The sequence below is a fragment of the Salvelinus alpinus genome, chromosome 16, assembly GCF_045679555.1.
Source record: "Salvelinus alpinus chromosome 16, SLU_Salpinus.1, whole genome shotgun sequence".
NCBI classification, from domain to species: Eukaryota; Metazoa; Chordata; class Actinopteri; order Salmoniformes; family Salmonidae; genus Salvelinus; species Salvelinus alpinus.
Genome location: NC_092101.1, coordinates 51,408,749 through 51,426,727, shown reverse-complemented (window position 1 = coordinate 51,426,727; position 17,979 = coordinate 51,408,749). Strand labels below are relative to the sequence as shown.

At 48.2% G+C, this 17,979-nt stretch overlaps 1 protein-coding gene across 8 annotated transcripts in view; it reads right to left on the bottom strand.

Annotated features, from left to right (window-relative positions):
* Positions 1–17,979, bottom strand: part of farp2 (FERM, RhoGEF and pleckstrin domain protein 2) — a 97,408-nt gene that overhangs the window by 35,288 nt on the left and 44,141 nt on the right. For 6 of the 8 annotated variants that reach the window (XR_011668380.1, XR_011668381.1, XM_071346531.1 and 3 more), the window contains 5 exons: positions 17,866–17,923; positions 17,031–17,433; positions 2,744–2,934; positions 2,268–2,357; positions 1,950–2,083 (listed from right to left, as the gene is read on the bottom strand). Coding sequence is in view for 6 of the 8 variants with exons in the window: in XM_071346531.1 (XP_071202632.1) it covers positions 1,950–2,083; positions 2,268–2,357; positions 2,744–2,934; positions 17,031–17,433; positions 17,866–17,923 (876 nt within the window). In the remaining 2 variants the exon portion in view is untranslated. The remainder of the gene's footprint in view (positions 1–1,949; positions 2,084–2,267; positions 2,358–2,743; positions 2,935–17,030; positions 17,434–17,865; positions 17,924–17,979) is intronic. The other 2 variants (XM_071346533.1, XM_071346535.1) reach the window with 2 other exon arrangements.

Genomic DNA, 17,979 nt, shown 5'->3' with positions numbered 1-17,979 from the left:
GATTATCACAGCATTAGTCTAATGTTTTACATATGTAGATTACCACAGTATTAGTCTAATGTTTTACATATGTAGATTATCACAGCATTAGTCTAATTTTTATACATGTAGATTAGTCTGTTTTACATATGTAGATTACCACAGCATTAGTCTAATGTTTTATATATGTAGATTACCACAGCATTAGTCTGTTTTACATATGTAGATTACCACAGCATTAGTCTGTTTTACATATGTAGATTACCACAGTATTAGTCTAATGTTTTATATACAGTGGGGAGAACAAGTATTTGATACACTGCCGATTTTGCAGGTTTTCCTACTTACAAAGCATGTAGAGGTCTGTAATATTTATCATAGGTACACTTCAACTGTGAGACACGGAATCTAAAACAAAAATCCAGAAAATCACATTGTATGATTTTTAAGTAATTAATTTGCATTTTATTGCATGACATAAGTATTTGATACATCAGAAAAGCAGAACTTAATATTTGGTACAGAAACCTTTGTTTGCAATTACAGAGATCATACGTTTCCTGTAGTTCTTGACCAGGTTTGCACACACTGCAGCAGGGATTTTGGCCCACTCCTCCATACAGATCTTCTCCAGATCCTTCAGGTTTCGGGGCTGTCGCTGGGCAATACGGACTTTCAGCGCCCTCCAAAGATTTTCTATTGGGTTCAGGTCTGGAGACTGGCTAGGCCACTCCAGGACCTTGAGATGCTTCTTACTGAGCCACTCCTTAGTTTCCCTGGCTGTGTGTTTCGTGTCGTTGTCATGCTGGAAGACCCAGCCACGACCCATCTTCAATGCTCTTACTGAGGGAAGGAGGTCGTTGGCCAAGATCTCGCGATACATGGCCCCATCCATCCTCCCCTCAATACGGTGCAGTCGTCCTGTCCCCTTTGCAGAAAAGCATCCCCAAAGAATGATGTTTCCACCTCCATGCTTCACGGTTGGGATGGTGTTCTTGGGGTTGTACTCATCCTTCTTCTTCCTCCAAACACGTCGAGTGGAGTTTAGACCAAAAAGCTCAATTTTTGTCTCATCAGACCACATGACCTTCTCCCATTCTTCCTCTGGATCATCCAGATGGTCATTGGCAAACTTCAGACGGGCCTGGACATGCCCTGGCTTGAGCAGGGGGACCTTGCGTGCGCTGCAGTATTTTAATCCATGACGGCATAGTGTGTTACTAATGGTTTTCTTTGAGACTGTGGTCCCAGCTCTCTTCAGGTCATTGACCAGGTCCTGCCGTGTAGTTCTGGGCTGATCCCTCACCTTCCTCATGATCATTGATGCCCCACGAGGTGAGATCTTGCATGGAGCCCCAGACCGAGGATGATTGACCGTCATCTTGAACTTCTTCCATTTTCTAATAATTGCGCCAACAGTTGTTGCCTTCTCACCAAGCTGCTTGCCTATTGTCCTGTAGCCCATCCCAGCCTTGTGCAGGTCTACAATTTTATCCCTGATGTCCTTACACAGCTCTCTGGTCTTGGCCATTGTGGAGAGGTTGGAGTCTGTTTGATTGAGTGTGTGGACAGGTGTCTTTTATACAGGTAACGAGTTCAAACAGGTGCAGTTAATACAGGTAATGAGTGGAGAACAGGAGGGCTTCTTAAAGAAAAACTAACAGGTCTGTGAGAGCCGGAATTCTTACTGGTTGGAAGGTGATCAAATACTTATGTCTTGCAATAAAATGCAAATTAATTACTTAAAAATCATACAATGTGATTTTCTGGATTTTTGTTTTAGATTCCGTCTCTCACAGTTGAAGTGTACCTATGATAAAAATTACAGACCTCTACATGCTTTGTAAGTAGGAAAACCTGCAAAATCGGCAGTGTATCAAATACTTGTTCTCCCCACTGTATGTAGATTACCACAGCATTAGTGTAATGTTTTTGTATATGTAGATACATGTGAGGAGAGCAGCACTGACCATAAAGCTAGTCTCTGGTCGATCTCCTTGAGGAATCCCCGGTGGAACTCGTAAATGGGGTCGATGTTGGAGAACAGCAGGGCCATCAGACCCTCTGGCATGGCGTTCTCTTTGATCACAGCACTGCGGAACCACTGACGGGAGAGAAAAGGACACACAGATTTTAGCATTAGAACACAAGCCTTGTTACCAACATATTCTTATGGAAAGACTGCACAAACTGATCTGGGACCAGGCTACCGCAGTTAAAAATAAATAAATACAAACATAATACTGTACACAGCCACAGTTGAAACACACACTGCGTGTGTCGCTCACCACTGTGATGACCTCCAGGTCTTTCAGGTAGGTCCTCTCTGTGGTTAGAATCTCTTTGGCAATGAAGTAGGCCTTGTCAGTGGGATATCGCTGAGGAACGAGACCATCAGGTCATATCAACACTGGATACACACCAGTATTCAGCCAATATATCAAAACAGCTTTATGGAAAATATAGCTCATAAGATTAAAATAAAAGTGAATTTTGGCCCTGATAAATTTCATGCAACATTAACCGTGCGCAAATTGCAAAGCACAGGCTTTCAAAAAAACAACGTGTATGGAACGAGACGATTTAAAATCTATTTTATTTTTTAGAGGAAAAGGACAGTTTGTTATCTCTTACAATTATGATTTAACAAGAATTCACACCCAAATCACCATGTAAAAAAAATTATCCACCTAAAACAAATGTGATTGAATGATCGGTTGATTAATTAATCAACTGACAGGATCAATAGAGGCAGGCAGTGTACCTTCCTCCTGCCCTCCTCCTCCTCCTCTAGCCTGTTGGTGCCCACCTCACTCAGGATGGGGCTCTGTAGGGGCGAGGGGGCCTGGCCCGCCCCCGGGAGACTCAGCGTAGACATCTGGAAGGAGGGGGACAGGCAGAGGGGAGAGCTCTTGGAGTTGAACGGGGAGAGCTGGGGGCTGTCCATAGAGGACCCTGGGAGAGGGGAAAGAGAAACAAAAACACGTCAAACTATGAATTACATTTCAAAATGTGTCTTTACAAATTCGAAATGATTGAATTCATATTCCATCTCTGCTGCACACGATATATACACACACACAGATGCATGTGGACACCCCTTCAAATTAGTGGATTCAGCTATTTAAGCCCATCCCGTTGCTGACAGGTAAAAATCGAGCACACAGCCATGCAATTTCCAGATAAAAACATTGTCAGTACTGAACAGCTCAGTGACTTTCAACATGGCCCCATCATACAATGCCACCTTTCCAACAAGTCAGTGTGTCAAATTTCTGCCCTGTCAGAGCTGCCCCCAGTCAACTCTAAGTGCTGTTATTGTGAAGTGAAAACGTCTATGAGCAACGACGACTCAGCCGCGAAGTGGTAGGCCACACGAGATCACAGAACGGGACCGTCGAGTGCTGAAGGGCGTAGCGTGTGAAAATCATCTGTCCATGGTTGCAACACTCACTACCGAGTTCCAAACTGCCTCTGGAAGCAACGTCGGCACAAGAACTGTTCGTCAGGAGCTTCTTGAAATGGGTTCCCATGGCCGAGCAGCCGCACACAAGCCTAAGATCCCCATGGGTAATGTCAAGTGTGGGCGTGAGTCTCTGTAAAGCTCACGTCATTGGACTCTGGAGCAGTGGAAACCTACTCTGGAGTGATGAATCACGCTTCACCATCTGGCAGTCCGACGGATGAATCTGGGTTTGGCGGATGCCAGGAAAACGCTATCTGGCCCAATACATAGCGCCAACTGTAAAGTTTGGTGGAGGAGGAATAATGGTCTGGGGCTGTTTTTCATGGTTCGGGCTAGTGATGGGAGATCTTGAAGGCCCTTTCCTGTTTCAGCATGACAATGCCCCCGTTCACATAGCAAGGTCCATACAGAAATGGTTTGTTGAGATCGGTGTGGAAGGACTTGACTGGCCTGCACAGAGCCCTGACCTCAACCCCATAAACCTTTGGGATAAATTGGAAGGCCGACTGCAAGCCAGGCCTAATCGCCCAACATCAGTGCCCGACCTCACTAATGCTTTTGTGGCTGAATGGAAGCAAGTCCCCACATCAATGTTCCAACGTCTTGTGGAAAGCCTTCCCAGAAGAGCGGAGGCTGTTATAGCAGCAAAAGGGGGGACCAACTCCATATTAATGCCTTCCCAGAAGAGTGGAGGCTGTTATAGCAGCAAAAGGGGGGACCAACTCCATATTAATGCCTTCCCAGAAGAGTGGAGGCTGTTATAGCAGCAAAAGGGGGGACCAACTCCATATTAATGCCTTCCCAGAAGAGTGGAGGCTGTTATAGCAGCAAAAGGGGGGACCAACTCCATATTAATGCCTTCCCAGAAGAGTGGAGGCTGTTATAGCAGCAAAAGGGGGGACCAACTCCATATTAATGCCTTCCCAGAAGAGCGGAGGCTGTTATAGCAGCAAAAGGGGGGGACCAACTCCATATTAATGCCTTCCCAGAAGAGCGGAGGCTGTTATAGCAGCAAAAGGGGGGGACCAACTCCATATTAATGCCTTCCCAGAAGAGCGGAGGCTGTTATAGCAGCAAAAGGGGGGGACCAACTCCATATTAATGCCTTCCCAGAAGAGCGGAGGCTGTTATAGCAGCAAAAGGGGGGACCAACTCCATATTAATGCCTTCCCAGAAGAGCGGAGGCTGTTATAGCAGCAAAAGGGGGGGACCAACTCCATATTAATGCCTTCCCAGAAGAGCGGAGGCTGTTATAGCAGCAAAAGGGGGGGACCAACTCCATATTAATGCCTTCCCAGAAGAGCGGAGGCTGTTAAAGCAGCAAAAGGGGAGACCAACTCCATATTAATGCCTTCCCAGAAGAGCGGAGGCTGTTATAGCAGCAAAAGGGGGGACCAACTCCATATTAATGCCTTCCCAGAAGAGCGGAGGCTGTTATAGCAGCAAAAGGGGGGGACCAACTCCATATTAATGCCTTCCCAGAAGAGCGGAGGCTGTTATAGCAGCAAAAGGGGGGACCAACTCCATATTAATGCCTTCCCAGAAGAGTGGAGGCTGTTATAGCAGCAAAAGGGGGGGACCAACTCCATATTAATGCCTTCCCAGAAGAGCGGAGGCTGTTATAGCAGCAAAAGGGGGGGACCAACTCCATATTAATGCCTTCCCAGAAGAGCGGAGGCTGTTATAGCAGCAAAAGGGGGGACCAACTCCATATTAATGCCTTCCCAGAAGAGCGGAGGCTGTTATAGCAGCAAAAAGGGGGGACCAACTCCATATTAATGCCTTCCCAGAAGAGCGGAGGCTGTTATAGCAGCAAAGGGAGGACCAACTCCATATTAATGCCTTCCCAGAAGAGCGGAGGCTGTTATAGCAGCAAAGGGAGGACCAACTCCATATTAATGCCTTCCCAGAAGAGCGGAGGCTGTTATAGCAGCAAAAGGGGGGACCAACTCCATATTAAAGCCTTCCCAGAAGAGTGGAGGCTGTTATAGCAGCAAAAGGGGGGGACAAACTCCATATTAATGCCTTCCCAGAAGAGCGGAGGCTGTTATAGCAGCAAAAGGGGGGACCAACTCCATATTAATGCCTTCCCAGAAGAGCGGAGGCTGTTATAGCAGCAAAAGGGGGGACCAACTCCATATTAATGCCTTCCCAGAAGAGCGGAGGCTGTTATAGCAGCAAAAGGGGGGACCAACTCCATATTAATGCCTTCCCAGAAGAGCGGAGGCTGTTATAGCAGCAAAAGGGGGGACCAACTCCATATTAATGCCTTCCCAGAAGAGCGGAGGCTGTTATAGCAGCAAAAGGGGGGGACCAACTCCATATTAATGCCTTCCCAGAAGAGCGGAGGCTGTTATAGCAGCAAAAGGGGGGGACCAACTCCATATTAATGCCCCTGATTTTAGAAGATGTTCGACGAGCAGGTGTCCCCATACTTTTGGTCACGTAGTAAATATATCAAACCCATGAATGAGACAGACAACACTTCAGGAGTACCGCATCGTCTCTCCTCTGTTATCCCAAACAAAAAAAAGTATTTCTCTCTACACACAGCATGAGTGAAAACAACACACTCTTAACATGACATTAAAATAAGCTTGTATATTTCTAAATGGATCCCACAGGAGGCAGCAGGGAGGTGCTGCTCAGGGGGATCTGCTCTATACTGTACAAGCCTCTGCTTTTGGGGAAAAGGTGGGAGGAACATCCAAGCTACAACACAGTAGAGGGGAAAGGCCCCTTCATTCTGGGGCGGCAGGGTTGCCTAGTGGTTAGAGTGGAGGGGCGGCAGGGTGGCCCAGTGGTTAGAGTGGAGGGGCGGCAGGGTGGCCCAGTGGTTAGAGTGGAGGGGCGGCAGGGTGGCCCAGTGGTTAGAGTGGAGGGGCGGCAGGGTGGCCCAGTGGTTAGAGTGGAGGGGCGGCAGGGTGGCCCAGTGGTTAGAGTGGAGGGGCGGCAGGGTGGCCCAGTGGTTAGAGTGGAGGGGCGGCAGGGTGGCCCAGTGGTTAGAGTGGAGGGGCGGCAGGGTGGCCCAGTGGTTAGAGTGGAGGGGCGGCAGGGTGGCCCAGTGGTTAGAGTGGAGGGGCGGCAGGGTGGCCCAGTGGTTAGAGTGGAGGGGCGGCAGGGTGGCCCAGCGGTTAGAGTGGAGGGGCGGCAGGGTGGCCTAGCGGTTAGAGTGGAGGGGCGGCAGGGTGGCCTAGCGGTTAGAGTGGAGGGGCGGCAGGGTGGCCTAGCGGTTAGAGTGGAGGGGCGGCAGGGTGGCCTAGCGGTTAGAGTGGAGGGGCGGCAGGGTGGCCTAGTGGTTAGAGTGGAGGGGCGGCAGGGTGGCCTAGTGGTTAGAGTGGAGGGGCGGCAGGGTGGCCTAGTGGTTAGAGTGGAGGGGCGGCAGGGTGGCCTAGTGGTTAGAGTGGAGGGGCGGCAGGGTGGCCTAGTGGTTAGAGTGGAGGGGCGGCAGGGTGGCCTAGTGGTTAGAGTGGAGGGGCGGCAGGGTGGCCCAGTGGTTAGAGTGGAGGGGCGGCAGGGTGGCCCAGTGGTTAGAGTGGAGGGGCGGCAGGGTGGCCTAGTGGTTAGAGTGGATGGGCGGCAGGGTGGCCTAGTGGTTAGAGTGGAGGGGCGGCAGGGTGGCCTAGTGGTTAGAGTGGAGGGGCGGCAGTGTGGCCTAGTGGTTAGAGTGGAGGGGCGGCAGGTAGCCTAGTGGATAGAGCATTGGACTAGTAACCGAAAGGTTGCAAGTTCAAATCCCCGAGCTGACAAGGTAAAAATCTGTTATTCTGCCCCTGAACAAGGCAGTTAACCCTGTTCCTAGGCCGTCATTGAAAATAAGAATTTGTTCTTAACTAACTTGCCTAGTTAAATAAAGGATAAATAAATTCAGGGAATAGGTACAGAATCATAGGTCGAGGATATATTTGGACCTATTTGAAAAAATTAAATAAAAATAGGATTAAATATGCTAATAAAGTTATTATTGCTCATCCAAACTGTATTAATCCCATTTGACAGAACCATAAAGCAACAGGCTGTTACTGTATGACAATGTCCTGTGTCCTTCAATAGAAGCAGGGTTCTTCAAACAAATCTTTCAATGCTCTCACACACACGCTCTCTCGTTACAGTCCCACATGCTCTCACACACACACACACACACACACACACGCACGCTCTCTCGTTACAGTCCCACATGCTCTCTCACACACACGCTCTCTCGTTACAGTCCCACATGCTCTCTCACACACACACACTCTCGTTACAGTCCCACATGCTCTCACATTGACACACACACGGTTTGACATGAATAGAGAAAGATAATGGCTGCCACATTCTCTCTCCCCAGCCATTGTTTTCAGAGCTGCAGTCTACTAGAATGATTTATCACCAGCTCTTATATGAAGCTAATTCAATAAGGGAACTGAGGCTGCTTCACATATGGCACCCTATTACCTATGGGCCCCAGTCAAAAGTAATGCACCCTATTCCCTATGGGCCCCAGTCAAAAGTAGTGCACCCTATTCCCTATGGGCCCCAGTCAAAAGTAGTGCACCCTATTCCCTATGGGCCCCAGTCAAAAGTAGTGCACCAAATACGGAATAGGGTGCCATTTGGGAAGCATCCAGAGTCTGCGGTGTGATGATTCCCTATTGGAGGAGGCTGCGGTGTGATGATTCCCTATTGGAGGCTGCGGTGTGATGATTCCCTATTGGAGGCTGCGGTGTGATGATTCCCTATTGGAGGAGGCTGCGGTGTGATGATTCCCTATTGGAGGCTGCGGTGTGATGATTCCCCATTGGAGGCTGCGGTGTGATGATTCCCCATTGGAGGAAGTGGAGAGAATCAAACTCCACACCAGCTAGACGTTTTGGTTGTACTCTTCCTGACAGAGCCACAGAAAGTCAGAGCTGTTCTCCCATTTTTCACAGAAGAGAAACAGAACGACAGACCAGGAAGAGAAAATAAAAAAGATTCCTCCCCGACCTGGAAACAGTTCCCTGGGTCACAGCTCGGAACAGCCCGGCGGCGGCCTGGCGGTGGTTTATAGTTTAACTGTTTTACAGCCCCACGGGGGACAACAGGACGGGCGGAGACTGAGGAGATAGATAGATAGCACAGCCTGCAGTCTCTCTACAGAAGGGGAGATAGAACCGTCTACCGCAGGGTTTCTTACCCGGCGGCCCACGGGTGGTTTTATTGTTGGACATAAAGACTGTACAACACCAGGAAATCAGCTCCAAGTGACTTTAATTTTGTAAATCTGTTCCCAAATATTCCCACACACAGAGAGACGTGATCGTATACTAATGTCAAAAAGGTTTGAAATGATTGTTTTGGTCAGACATATCCGTTTGGACTTCTTGAGGTCAACTTCCGCCTACCACTTAATTGTAATTATGTTCCGGCCCCTGACCATCCACTCAAGAAAATATATATATAAATCAGCCCGAGGCTGGATCTAGTTGATGATCCCTGGTCTGAAGTCTTTACAGATGGAGAGGAGTGGAGATGGACAGTCCAGTCACAGGAAGGGGGGGGGGGGTGGAGATGGACAGTCCAGTCACAGGAAGGGGGGGGGGGGAGTGGAGCTGGACAGTCCAGTCACAGGAAGGGGGGAGTGGAGCTGGACAGTCCAGTCACAGGAAGGGGGGAGTGGAGCTGGACAGTCCAGTCACAGGAAGGGGGGAGTGGAGCTGGACAGTCCAGTCACAGGAAGGGGGGAGTGGAGCTGGACAGTCCAGTCACAGGAAGGGGGGAGTGGAGCTGGACAGTCCAGTCACAGGAAGGGGGGAGTGGAGCTGGACAGTCCAGTCACAGGAAGGGGGGAGTGGAGCTGGACAGTCCAGTCACAGGAAGGGGGAGTGGAGCTGGACAGTCCAGTCACAGGAAGGGGGAGTGGAGATGGACAGTCCAGTCACAGGAAGGGGGAGTGGAGATGGACAGTCCAGTCACAGGAGGGGGGAGTGGAGATGGACAGTCCAGTCACAGGAGGGGGGAGTGGAGATGGACAGTCCAGTCACAGGAAGGGGGAGTGGAGCTGGACAGTCCAGTCACAGGAAGGGGGAGTGGAGCTGGACAGTCCAGTCACAGGAAGGGGGAGTGGAGCTGGACAGTCCAGTCACAGGAAGGGGGAGTGGAGCTGGACAGTCCAGTCACAGGAAGGGGGAGTGGAGATGGACAGTCCAGTCACAGGAGGGGGGGGAGTAGAGATGGACAGTCCAGTCACAGGAGGGGGGAGTGGAGATGGACAGTCCAGTCACAGGAAGGGGGGGAGTAGAGATGGACAGTCCAGTCACAGGAAGGGGGGGGGGAGTGGAGATGGACAGTCCAGTCACAGGAAGGGGGGGGGGAGTGGAGATGGACAGTCCAGTCACAGGAAGGGGGGGGGGGGGAGTGGAGATGGACAGTCCAGTCACAGGAAGGGGGGGGGGGGGTGGAGATGGACAGTCCAGTCACAGGAAGGGGGGGGGGGGGTGGAGATGGACAGTCCAGTCACAGGAAGGGGGGGGGAGTGGAGATGGACAGTCCAGTCACAGGAAGGGGGGGGGGGGGAGTGGAGATGGACAGTCCAGTCACAGGAAGGGGGGGGAGTGGAGATGGACAGTCCAGTCACAGGAAGGGGGGGGGAGTGGAGATGGACAGTCCAGTCACAGGAAGGGGGGGGGAGTGGAGATGGACAGTCCAGTCACAGGAAGGGGGGAGTTGGGGTTTGCTGTGTGGAATGACTTGGCAGAGAGCCCGTCTAAACAGGGAACATGTCCACACACAGACACAGAGGCTGTGGAATGTAGTACTTGAGGAGCAGCCCTATGGCTCTGGTTAAACAGTAGTGCACTATATAGGGAATAGGGAGCCACTTGGAACACAGACTAGATTAAAATAAGGAACATGTGTTTTTTTTTGTATTCTCTAATTCTAAACAAAGCAGACAGCTCCTGCAGTTTAAGCCCTAATCCTAAACGACATGCTCTGGCCAGGCACAGTGGTTACACCAAACCATAGGAATGATAGGGACATGTAACAATTAAAAAGTGTTAGCGATTTCCGAAGGATATAGAATTGAAGATAAAATGTCTCCCCCCAAAACTAGATACTGTTATTAATGTATTTGTTTGACCTAGTAACCAAAGGGACCTATTGAGATTGTGGTGTACTTCTCTAAGGTGTACCGGACCAGGTAACCCACTAGCCGTTCGTCCCCCGAGTGTGAGAGTGTGGTCCACAGCGCTGGTGTCTTAACTAAACACTGCAACATTAGAGGGTTCAGGGTAGCTGCTTGAGGGTTAGAGGGTTTTTGAGGTAGGGTTAGGTGGAGCGAGGACAAGGTGAATTGGTCCATCCAAATTCATCTCTCTAAAGCCTCTAGCGTGCAGACGCCACTTCTAGCATTCCTCCTCCACTCCTGGACAAGGTGAAGAGTCAGCGAGTCAGTCTTAGTGGGATGAATAGGCAGGGTTTAGCTGTAGCTAAAAAAATCCATCAGTTTAAAACAGTATTGAAATCAACACTTTGTTGTCAGCACCATCCGTTTATGCAATATTGTATTTCAAATGTTCATTTAACAATATCCACTAACATGAAAAGAAAATGTAATTATCCAGTTGATGGCTGTCAAATTCAGTAGAGGATTATTCAAATTCCAAAGCCACAGAATTGATCACCAAAACCTCTTCTGCACATGATTCTCTGCTTCCTTGATTGAAAGTAAATCAACAAAAATGTCAAAAATAAATTGTAAGTCTGACATTAAAAAATAAAAATGTACCCAAAAGTGATTACTTTATTCTTAAGAGGAGAAAAAAAACATACAAAAACTTAAGAGTACACTTTGTTTAGAATCAGTAACCATACATGTTGATTAAGAAATGTGTTGCATTATTTGATGCCATTATAAGTGCCAGTTGCAAGCTACAGTAGATCAAAAGCTAGGTGAATAATTGTCTCTTAGTACACCATGCACTTGATTCAAGAGAGGTGGAGGAGGAGCGGGGGGGGGGGGGGGGGTGAATCTGCAGGCCACGAATCAAAGACAAAATGTTCTAACAGAGGCCAACAACCACAGGTTTAAACATCTATGAGTGGAAATGCAAAGGTCTCCATCTGTGCACTCTTTTTTTTGTGTTTTCTGGGTATTTGAACTTTGACCCGACCCTCTCTAGGAGGCTCAGAGGACTGCTGTTTGACTCACTTGTGATGGTAGAGAGCGAGGCTCCGCAAACACGCTTCTATGAACCCTTTTACAAAGGGGGGGGGGGACATTCGACCAAAATGACAATGAGAACCTGGGTTGTAGAGTTTTAGAAAATAGAAAGTACGTAGCGTAGCCGTTTTTACTCAGCAGCTAAAATATTAGTTGGTTTCTTGATCGCCAAGTGGTTTAAATTATTATAATATATTTTTTTAAATGTACCCGGTTTCCACCGCCCTTTTAATATTCATAAATGGATGTAGAATAAGCCCACCACCCCCATTTTGACATTCATGTAGAAATCACTCAAATATACTACCCGCCCACCCCCACTTTTACATTCATAAACACATGTAGAAATCACTCAAATATACTCCCCCCCCAAACCCCATTTTGACATTCATGTAGAAAAATCACACAAATATTTAAAAACAATCTTAAAATTCACCTCTAAGCATCAGCGATCCATTATATGAATACATAGTAAGTGAATGAGTCAAAGGAATTCAGCAACAATAGTCAAAACAGCCAAAGGTTCATAGACTACAGCTGGTTTAGAAATCGCCAAGCCGACAACGTGATTTTTTAAAATTTATCTGTCAATGTGCCCTTGAGCAAAGCACTTAAAACCCCCAAGTCGCTCTGGATAAGAGCGTCTGCTAAATGACATAAAAACATTTAAATAACCTTCCGAGTGAGCAGACTATCGCGCTACAGACGGCCTTTGGGCAGATTAAAGCTAGCTGCTTCAAATGACAGGACATTTTTAAAAAAACGGGACTTGGGGAGTTTACATTGATGCTGTAATTTCCTCCTCATAACAAAGTAGAGAAACACTCCACTGACTCCATTTCTATGGTTACGCCCCAAACGGCACCCTATAACCCATGTCGTGCACTACTTTTGACCAAGGCCCATCGTGCACTAAGTAGGGAACAGGGTGCCGTTCGATTCAACAGGACTTTATTTACCATGGCAACTAGTCAATTGTTTCTCCACACTGTTCCACTGTTCCCTTCTCCGACCCAAGCAGAAACCCCAACACATATCTGTGGCTTGGATGTCAACACCACAATACGTCACTGGACTAGACCCACTATGGTAATGGCTGCATACCAGTTCATTCATCAAATGACATTATAGAAAAAATAATAATAATAATAATGAACTGCTAAGATGAATCTCAAAATGGCAGGTTATATAAAAGTGACAAGATGAAGGACCAAAGTGAGAAAAGTCCCTTGTTTTTTTACTGCGGCTGTTAGTGTTATTGTCTTGAAGTGCCTCATACGCCGCTACAGGAAGTGATTATAGACTGTGTATAAAACCTCACGCAACATGTTTACAGTAAACGATCAGATGAAGTAACAGATACGAGGAGTTATGAAAAATCACTTCCAGCACAATGATACGGTGACATAGTAAAACTTCATTTTCATCACTCTGTTCAGAACTTCCTTGATTCACCATGATTTTCACTGAAGGCATATAAACCAGGTTAAGTATAAATGCTTCTTACTGTTTACTCAGGGCTTCTACCTTTGCTTATAGTACATTAAGACATCTAAACAGTTTGTAATCTATTGGCATACTAGCTACTGTTATTACTGAAGGAGAAACGTCATATATTTTGTTACATGGGTTTGTTAAAAAGTACATTCACGTTGTTGGCTGTGGCGTGTATAACATTCCCTCAGCGTAACACTGCCTACATTCTTTAAACTGAAATCTACACCGACTCAAATCTACACCGACTCAAATCTACAATGTGCTTGTGTCTCGTTTCATTCGTCTACGTCTTTTCTTAATAAATCTCAACAGGACGTAAAAACCTCTGCGATATGACGGCCTATAGGAAGTAGGTTAACTGCCTTGTTCAGGGGCAGAACAACAGAACGATACAGCCTCATACTCTTGTTAACCCAGAACCTAACATGAACCTGTGTGATACTCAAGACAGACGTGGTAACGGACAGGAAAGTCAAGGTTATTATGGTCCAGCAGATGTCTCAACGGAACAAAATCTTCAAGACAGTAGTAGCATGATATAAAGGCGTATAAAAACACATATTGTAGTGCTTTTATAGGAGGGCTCTGGTCAAAAGTAGTGCACTATATAGGGAATAGGGTGTCATAGGGCTCTGGTCAAAAGTAGTGCACTATGTAGGGAATAGGGTGCCATATGGCTCTGGTCAAAAGTAGTGCACTATGTAGGGAATAGAGTGCCATATGGCTCTGGTCAAAAGTAGTGCACTATGTAGGGAATAGGGTGCCATTTGGGTATAAAGTAGTGCACTATGTAGGGAATAGGGTGTCATTTGGGATGCATCCAATGTTGAATTTCTAACTTTAGCAGCAGTCTGCTATATATCTATACGTTATAACAGTCCCCGGGGCCTGTATAACCTCTTTCAGACAGAGAATACACTGACATACAACTACACTATGTTACGCCAATGAAGGATTTACAAGACTGTTACACTAATGAAGGATCAGCATTGATTTCATTACTACCCCTGAGATCTGAGTGGTATGACACAAATATTAATCTTTGATTCACAAAAAGCATGTGACAATCACAGATATTTTAATGTAAATTTAAGATGTTTTTTTTTTTTAAGTAAAATACTATTAGTTACGAAAAGTGCTGTTAAAATTAAAAATCAAATTTACTTTCAGGGGTGTTAAATTTAGACAAAGAACATATATCTTCAAGTCAAAGAGACGGCCCCTGAATCAAAATCGATTATACTTAAAACGATATATTTAAAATCAAAGCTGTACTAAGTCTGAACCTGCATCCATGCAGGTTACAAGATTAAACCTCAACGATGGTGAACTAATATATTCTTCAGAATGACAGACAATCAATACTGATCAGCTGTAGAAATATTCTCCTCCCAACATTCACGTCGCAATACATTTTAATGTCTTTATTCTGAATAAGCACCACGTGTCTTGAAAACATAAGAAATATTTTCCTTCAAAAAAAGTTAAAGATTAAGGAATTGAAATGCAAAGCGCCTAACACTACAGAGCTGTGACATAAAGGCCAAATGTAAAGCACCTAACAGTACAGAGCTGTGACATAAAGGCCAAATCAAAGCACGGTCAAAGACTGTGTCGCGTAGTGATACGGAAGAGTGAACAAAGAACAGAGTCACCATAATGGTACCGACAGATTCAAGACCACAAACAACTTTAGAGCAATTGCTCCAATTATTAAGTAAAGCCACATAGGCAAGCATATTATACTCGTTCTATCCCTGCACTCGACCACTTAAGACGTCAGTATTGTGCTCTTACTGTTACTGAGCCGTGCGTTGCAGCACGAGCTGACGACTGTAATGCCAGACCACTGTTATGAGGCAGGAAAGGTCTTAAAATATCCTGTTTCAAATAACACAAGCATAGCCTGGACCCAAAAGCAGAGCTAGAAGGAGACCAGTCATTAGTAGGTATGATGTCTGGGTAAGTGCTGCAATTGATCTGTTTAAAAAAGGTCAAATGTGACTGGCCGCCTAGTAAAGGTCAAATGTGACTGGCCGCCTAGTAAAGGTCAAATGTGACTGGCCGCCTAGTAAAGGTCAAATGTGACTGGCCGCCTAGTAAAGGTCAAATGTGACTGGCCGCCTAGTAAAGGTCAAATGTGACTGGCCGCCTAGTAAAGGTCAAATGTGACTGGCCGCCTAGTAAAGGTCAAATGTGACTGGCCGCCTAGTAAAGGTCAAATGTGACTGGCCGCCTAGTAAAGGTCAAATGTGACTGGCCGCCTAGTAAAGGTCAAATGTGACTGGCCGCCTAGTAAAGGTCAATGTGACTGGCCGCCTAGTAAAGGTCAATGTGACTGGCCGCCTAGTAAAGGTCAATGTGACTGGCCGCCTAGTAAAGGTCAATGTGACTGGCCGCCTAGTAAAGGTCAATGTGACTGGCCGCCTAGTAAAGGTCAATGTGACTGGCCGCCTAGTAAAGGTCAATGTGACTGGCCGCCTAGTAAAGGTCAATGTGACTGGCCGCCTAGTAAAGGTCAATGTGACTGGCCGCCTAGTAAAGGTTAAGGTGACTGGCCTCCTAGTAAAGGTCAAATGTGATTGGCCTCCTAGTAAAGGTCAAATGTGATTGCCTAGTAAAGGTCAAATGAGTGAGAAGTGGGGCCGTTCACCAATCACAAAATTAAAGATTCAAATCTGATTCAAAATGTTCCGCGAATATTCAAATCTTCGCCAAAACCACAATAATATTGTGTAATGTTAGCTAAGTAAGTAGAGGGACTGCCTATATAGGGCCTTCACATGTTCATGTGGAGGTCCACCAGAGGATTCCCCCAGGGCCAGGGCCTTCACATGTTAATGTGGGGGTCCACCAGAGGATTCCCCCAGGGCCTTCACATGTTAATGTGGAGGTCCACCAGAGGATTCCCCAGGGCCTTCACATGTTAATGTGGAGGTCCACCAGAGGATTCCCCCAGGGCTAGGGCCTTCACATGTTAATGTGGGGGTCCACCAGAGGATTCCGCCAGGGCCTTCACATGTTAATGTGGGGGTCCACCAGAGGATTCCCCCAGGGCCAGGGCCTTCACATGTTAATGTGGGGGTCCACCAGAGGATTCCGCCAGGGCTAGGGCCTGCAGGTCATGACACTGCAGAAGGAACCCCTCCACCCCGCCTGGCCCTCCGGCTAGGGGATTGCTATAGAACAGGTTCTGCTCAGGGGGCAGGCCGCTGTCTGACCCCCAGTCTGAGTCAGAATCGTCGCTGCCGTTAGCCGACCCCTCCGTGGCCGTAGGAGGATAGCTGAGGTGCTCTAGTTGCTCCACCAGGTCGCTGAACTGCAACGCCGAGCTAGTCTCCGAGCGGATTGAGTACGCCGGGAAGTTAACCATGGAGCTAGCCTCGGACGGGTTGTCAGAGCCCGGGAGGCGGAGGGAGGAGGAGAAGTCTGGCCCGTCAAAGCCCAGAGACCGGGAGTCACCTGCGGAACTAAGCCCCAGGTTGTCAAGGGAACTACACTCTGACCTGTTGTTAACCAGAGAGCTGGTCTCGGAGCGACCAACAATGCTGTGGTCAGAGAAGAGGTTAGTGTTGCCGTTCAGGTCCTCCAGACCCAGACTGACGCCCCTGGTCTTAGTGAGGTCCCCACCACCACCCTCTGTATAACCACCCTCCCCATAACCACCATACTGACCCCACTTCTCCTCATAGCCGTAATAGGCCTCGGCCCCGCCGCCATAGAACGACATCTCAGTGGGGTCGTCATCTATGAACTCGTCTGTGACATGGAGCTGGGTGTTAGCCAATGGGAACAGGGGCTTCTGCCTGGCTCGGAGAAGCTCCGCCTCAAACACATCAGCTGAGAGGAACACTCTCGTCTCCCCCCCTCCTCCCCCCCTGTACCTCGACCCCCATCCCTCACCCTGCTCACTATCCTCATTGCCATTTTGGGAGGGCTGCTGCTGCGGATGGGAAGCTCTACTCTCTACACACACAGACGAGGGGTTGCAGTCTCCTGCCGCCGGGTAACTTGGGGCACCTTGTGAGAAGGCGTGGTGACATGGGGGGATGCCGGTGGCCTTGTGGAGATCCTCCTTCGCTGGGGGGCTGGAGGGCCTGGCCAGCTGTGGGGGCAGGAGCTGGGTCTGTTGCTGCTGGGGAGGAAGCTGTGGAGACTGGATCTGTTGCTGCTGGTGAGGAGGCTGTGGAGACTGGGCCTGGGGCTCCGGACGTGGGGGGGAGCTGGAGACTTGTATGGAGTAGAAGGACCCAGACGCAGAGGACGGGGAACCTGGCGCCCGCAGGCTGTCATTGAACGACAACGTCTGAAAAGACATGAAACAAAGAGGAGAGATGGGGGAGAAAGGGTTCCATTAGTTTCCAACGACTCTGCACCTCCTTCCTAAAATGCTTTAGCCTGTCGGATAGAAGACGACTCGCTGATCCTGTCGGAAAGACTCCCCGCTGACCCTGTCGGAAAGACTCCCCGCTGACCCTGTCGGAAAGACTCCCCACTGACCCTGTCGGAAAGACTCCCCACTGACCCTGTCGGAAAGACTCCCCACTGACCCTGTCGGAAAGACTCCCCACTGACCCTGTCGGAAAGACTCCCCACTGACCCTGTCGGAAAGACTCCCCACTGACCCTGTCGGAAAGACTCCCCACTGACCCTGTCGGAAAGACTCCCCACTGACCCTGTCGGAAAGACTCCCCACTGACCCTGTCGGAAGATGCATTAGTCTTGTAATCCCACTGACCTGTTTTGGCACATCGGGGGCCAGAGAGCGAGCTGACATTCTCACCTTACTGTTCCTCCTGACAGATAGAGAGACAGGAGACCACATGATAGTTAAACAGAGGTCAAAGACACA